The sequence below is a fragment of the Eucalyptus grandis genome, chromosome 10, assembly GCF_016545825.1.
Source record: "Eucalyptus grandis isolate ANBG69807.140 chromosome 10, ASM1654582v1, whole genome shotgun sequence".
Classification (NCBI taxonomy): Eukaryota; Viridiplantae; Streptophyta; class Magnoliopsida; order Myrtales; family Myrtaceae; genus Eucalyptus; species Eucalyptus grandis.
In genome coordinates, this window is record NC_052621.1 from 35,474,195 (window position 1) to 35,479,830 (window position 5,636).

The window sequence follows — 5,636 nt, forward strand, 5'->3', positions numbered from 1 at the left end:
GAGCTTGCCATTGTTTTGAGATCTGGCTTGCCGCTGTTCCCAACTCTAGCATATGAGCTTAACAGCCAATCACCAAGGCTACGCGCGACACTCATCCCTGGTTTATATTTGGCTTGACAAGGTTGCAGAGTAAGGGGCTAAATTCGCACGACATTGGTATCTAGGACTTTGCAAAGATGGGATTTTGGAGATTTAGGACGCTAATGTGAGTGGCTATGGTTGCGTGAACTCCGGCCTCGATTCACCTAGGATCACACGTCCTTGGCAACAATTGTTGCTGAAGCTTCTAGCTTTGCTGGCCACTATTGCAATTTTTTTTTTAACATAAAGTCATTTATGTAAACACTATTGGCTATTTCGAAAAAGTTCTTTAGCTTGTATGCACATAGTGTTTACCAAAAGCTATTCGAATTTCATTAAAAATTCTTCACCTAAAATCCTTTGCATCTGTGTAAAGGCGTTTCTCACTCTCCCAGACGCTCTCCTTAGTCATAAATGAGTTTGGAAGGCTTTTTCAGACACAATTTAAACACTGGACCCATCCCATGGGCCCCGATGTAAATGCGGCAAAAATAGTTCGCGAGTCGGGCTTTTCTTCCTAATTATTTTATTGATCCCTAAATGTTGTCCTTTGAAGTCTTTGGTTTTGAGCATGGTTGGTTTGCATTGGTTTACTTGGTGGAACTTTCGGTTGTCTATTTCCCAGCTTGAGAAAGCTCACCATGCCGATCTTCATCGTGTTGACACAAAAAAGTCAATTTTAATATCATTGGTTCTTAATTTTGGAACAGGATCTCCTCACTTTCCTTTTCAAGTTTAGAGAAAAAACATCATGATTTAGACCATTGGTTTGTTTCCGGTGGTCTCCAGACAAGTCATCTGCCTTAGGAAGTTCTGATGAGAATGGCATTTTAGATACCTGGGATCATGAAAACGTGTGAAGTTACTGAGGGCGTGCACGGTAACACTCCAAAAAGTGTTTTCTAACACTTCGTACGGAAAGTGTTCCTAGGAAAAAAAAGCAATGCGTTTGATTGCGTTTTTGTTCCTTTTTTTTTTTTTCCCAGAACAAAATAAGAACAGAAAAAAGAAACATAAAAAAGTTGTTTCTTTTGAAAAGAAACACTTCTTGGAAGGCACAAAAGAACAAAAACCAAAGGAACAAAAGAACAAAATCGGAACAAAAGCGAAGCTCTTCTCCTTCGTGCGTGCTCATCGCTCCTCTCGTCGGCTGAAGCTTCGTTCTTCCTTTTCCGGCGTCTCTCCCATCTCTCCGGCGGCACCCACTCGGCTGACTCTCCGGCGACTCCTCACTCCGGCGACTCCAGGTACGTTTCTGGTGCTCCTCCTTCTCCGGTCAGCGTTGCTCCCCGTTCGGCGCTCCTCCTCCGGTCAGCGTCGCTCCCCCTTCGGCGCTCCTTCTCCGGTCAGCACTGCTCCCCCTTCGGCGCGACAGATCTGGGACGGCTCGCTCGAGCCTCGAGCGAGCGTTGCTCGCCCAGATCTGCCGCGCCGAAGGGGGAGCAACGCTCGCTCGAGAGCGAGCTCGAGCTGCTGCTCGAGCAGCAGCTCGAGCTCGAGCCGCAGCTCGCTCGAGCTGCAGCATCTCGAGCGAGGCTCGAGCGAGCTGCAGCTGCTCGAGCAGCAGCTCCAGCAGCAGCAGCTCGCTCGAGCTGGTTTTGGCTTTATGATAAACCAGATGTTGAGCTTACAATCTGAAAGTAACCCTTGAAGTTTGCAGCTGAAACGATGTTAAAAAGACCTTTCTTTAGGGTGATGTTTTTTAACTTTATTCTTGGTTGGTGTGTAGGGATCTCATATGAGTATAAAGCAGTGGATCTCAGGAAAGAAAAGCAATATACTGCTGGTAATTTCAGATCCTTCTTTTAGTCATAGATCAAATTGTTCTCGAGATTTCAGTAGGTAGGCCTCGGAATGGCAATGGAAAGATTTTGTATGCATAATACCCGCTGGCACGATTACCTCAAGTCTGTGAAATCTAGTGAAGTATTCTCTAGCTCTGATCGAAGTTGTGTGCTTGATTTTGCAGAATTTGACAAGTTAAATCCTATGCATTTGGTTCCAGTGTTAGTGGACGGAGATTTCGTGGTTTCAGATTCTTATGCAATTTTGCTGGTGGGTGTTATTTAGGCTATGCAGCAGAGTTTGCAATAGATAAGAGTTGGATGGACGCGTAACTTAAAATACCAATACGTATGAGGTCATCATTTAGGAGCCTTAAATAGAAGCTCTCTAGCTCCTTTTTCAACTCAATGCATAGTTTCTGGCCCCTTTGCTTGATTTGATCAGTTTGATTGGTTTGAGTGCATTTCGATTTTGATTTTTGCTAAAGCACGTGTTATCTTTGTTCAGTATTTGGAAGAAAAGTATCCTCAGAAGGCTTTGTTACCTCGTGATCCTCGATTGAAAGCTCTCAACCTCCAGGTCTCTTTTTTTCTTTTCTTTTTTTGCACTTTCCATTCCTTTAAAGCTGAAGTTTCCCGCAGATTTTGATGATCATTTACATGAAATTTCTGAGTTTTTGCTGAATTACGCATGATCAAAACTGATTAGATGAGATCTTCCATTGTAGTGCTCTTCATTCCCTATCCTCTCTGCTTTGTCACTTCACAACAGACTCTAGGTTCAATTTGGTGGGTGTTTTCAGTAGAAAAACAACTGGCGTTGTCATTTGTTTTGGCAGGCTGCAAGTATAATCAGCTCGAGCATACAGCCTCTTCAGATGCTGACTGTGCTGGTATAGTCCTGTTCATAATGCTTTCTCTTTAGAAGATCTTGTTTTTTGGGGATAGTTGTCTCGCTGGGAGAACTTTCACATTGCAATTACCAAATAGGGGTATTAAGATCTTCAGATGAGAGGCCCTTTACTTCTCAATTTACAGTTCATCGTATGCGAACCTGCTGCCATGTATCGTAACTATAGATATGTCTCGCGAGCAAAAACATATGAAAATGTATTCATGGTGCACCTCGAGTCCGGGACATCTCTATGGTATAGCACTGCATGAGGGCTTTTGGATGATGCACATTCTGTATTGGAATGGTTAACGTCGGAGCTTTGTGATTCTCGAAACCCATCATTGGTGCCGCACTCGTGGATCGAGCATCCATGCATGTTGTCTTTACTTTGATGCTTGAGTAGCCTAGCTGAGTCCGTATTCTTCTTCGTTGCAGGCCAAGTTCCCTACTTTGAGGAGGATCCATGAATCGTACAAGACTTTGCCTGAATACGAAGCATCATCACCGAACGTCAACCCGATGCCATGATCTGACATGGGTATCTCCTCTCCAATCTCAAAGTTGGAAGCCGAAATGTCTCAGGTATCAGGCCGTGTGATGATTCTCATGGTCGAAAGTTCAACAAATTGCCAGCCCCGTGAGGGTCGTTCTCTCACTTTTTGTTGCCCCGTCCGTGCCATGTCATGAGTCGACTGTAATCATCTGTAATAGTGACTTACCATTTTTTATGCCTCAAAGGTATGCACGGTGCAGTGCAGCAACACGACAATGAGGGCGAGGGGATCTCTTTCGGAGATATGAGCGAAGATGAGTGGGTACTGTTCCTTGAAATCTTCGAGAAGCTCTTGCCCGAGGTCACGGAGAACGCTAGATGCAACAGCTCGAAGCAGAGGTTGGGAACTTCTTGCGACTTCTGAGGAATCACCAAAGCAATAGACGATTTAAAGATCAGCAAAAGATAGAAAGAAGCTCGGACACAGATCGCTTGTAATTATTGTGGACTAATTTTCCTTTTCTGTTTCCCAAATGACTTGCTAGTATAGATTGTAGATAATGACCATTTGGGGCCTGACGTGAGAGGAAAAGCGATCGGCAAGTCGCCGTCCTTTCCTTTTTCTACTGTCTCACGCGGTTTCGTCCTCATTTTGTAACTATCACCATGCAATTATATCAGTGTGTATTATATTGTGTATAAGCTCATTGCCCCGTTTACATCAATGTGTGTATGTTCACTCTGATCTGCACAATCAAATTTGAGGGGTCTGGTTTTCTGGAGCATGGCAGTAAAGCTACTCCAAAAGTCCTGTCAACTGGTGTTGGTGCATCTCTAGCCCTGTTTTGACTTTAGAATGGCAAACCAACTAGACAGTAGCTGATGAAAACATCGAATGTTTTTGCTTCCTTACCAGGTTACGGCGCACGTACGGGAGAATTTTTGTCGTATTAAGAATAAATTAAATAGATGACTACAGAAAATTAATGAGCATTTCATAAGAATGAGCATTCAATATCAATTTTAAACTTCATTAATTTTTTAAAAAAAATAAAAAAAAAAAAAAAAAAAAAACAGAAATTTTTTTGTCGTTTACCAAACGTGTTTATATTCTTTTTTTCTATTCTAGGAACAGAAATTGATTTGCGATTCAAACATGTTTCTGTTATTTTTTATTCCAAGAACATTTTTTTTTTTTATACTTACCAAAAGCGTTCTTTTGTTCAAAATCGTTCCGGAATGTAAACACTTTTTTTTTTTGTTCAGGAACAAAAAAGAAAAGTGTTTCCATGCGCACCCTGAGTATCCTGAATGATAGGGTACGTCTCTTTTTTAGTTTTTTGGTCGGACGTCTCATGTCTCCCAGTAATATTTTTGTTTTGTGGGAGTATCATGGTGACAGAAGGCAGAAGGCGGAATGATACTTCCGGTTTCCTTTTCTGGCATTATGGCGGTAGCTCTCCACAGTTGACTCTGTCTACAATATATTTTATATCTTTTTCTAACTTCTAGGTTGTGAGTGAGAGGCACCTCCTGGTGCTCTTTCATTATCTGAAAATGGATAATTGGAACAACTAACATCAGTTACCCGCACTAACTGTACGCAAGATCAGGTTGGTAACTTGTTATGACCAGTTGTGTTTAAGCATGTCTTCATATTTGGCACATCAAACAGAACATAGCCGCTACAATATTGTTACATTTTGCCTTAATCATTTCAGAAGGTGCTATTCAGTTTACCTTGCCTGGTTTTTGATTGTTCTTCATACGACTAGTTAGTGAAAACTTTTCTTAGCAGTTGCTAGTCTGCTGCATTAAGTACTTCTTGATAGAGATAAGATATGTTTAACGAGAAGACGTGGTACTGGATAGGACACAATGGTAAAAAGAGACCTAGTGTTTTCATCACATAACGAAACCTTAATGGTGAAGTTATATGCTGTTTTCGTGAATTGACATTATCAACAAATACTTCCTGCATATTCCTTGAGTTATTTGTCAATAAATCTTTCGTCTTTTTCCAGAATGATGAAAAGCTAGAGACCGTGGTTTCAGAAGTACCTAAGTCCGACAAACATGTTCTCCGGTATTGCTTCAGGCCATGGCTGCGGGGCACATTTCGGTTGCTTCATTAGATTGTCAAGAGATTACTTGATACTTAATCAGTACACCTATTTTGTTTGTAGATACTTTGGATCGTGAAAACTAGATCAGTTAATTGATAAGCTTTTTAACTACAATAGGTGCAACCTTCTGTGGTAGAAATGGGCCCGGTTACTTCCATTTGGTCGACCCAGATGATTAGATTCAATCCATAACACCCACTTAGTCTCTCTCGCTCTTGCTTAAATAGACAAAGCTAGAACCAAGGTATCGGATGCAT

At 41.9% G+C, this 5,636-nt stretch overlaps 1 protein-coding gene across 1 annotated transcript; it reads left to right on the forward strand.

The window, feature by feature from the left end:
- Positions 1 to 1,136: 1,136 nt before the first annotated feature.
- LOC104434376 (glutathione S-transferase zeta class) lies at positions 1,137 to 3,942 on the forward strand. The gene is made up of 7 exons (XM_018867717.2): positions 1,137 to 1,328; positions 1,811 to 1,867; positions 2,051 to 2,136; positions 2,374 to 2,445; positions 2,705 to 2,758; positions 3,196 to 3,342; positions 3,499 to 3,942. Exons 3-6 carry the CDS (start codon positions 2,071 to 2,073, stop codon positions 3,286 to 3,288), a joined length of 285 nt encoding a protein of 94 aa, XP_018723262.2. The 5' UTR covers positions 1,137 to 1,328; positions 1,811 to 1,867; positions 2,051 to 2,070; the 3' UTR covers positions 3,289 to 3,342; positions 3,499 to 3,942.
- Positions 3,943 to 5,636: the final 1,694 nt, after the last annotated feature.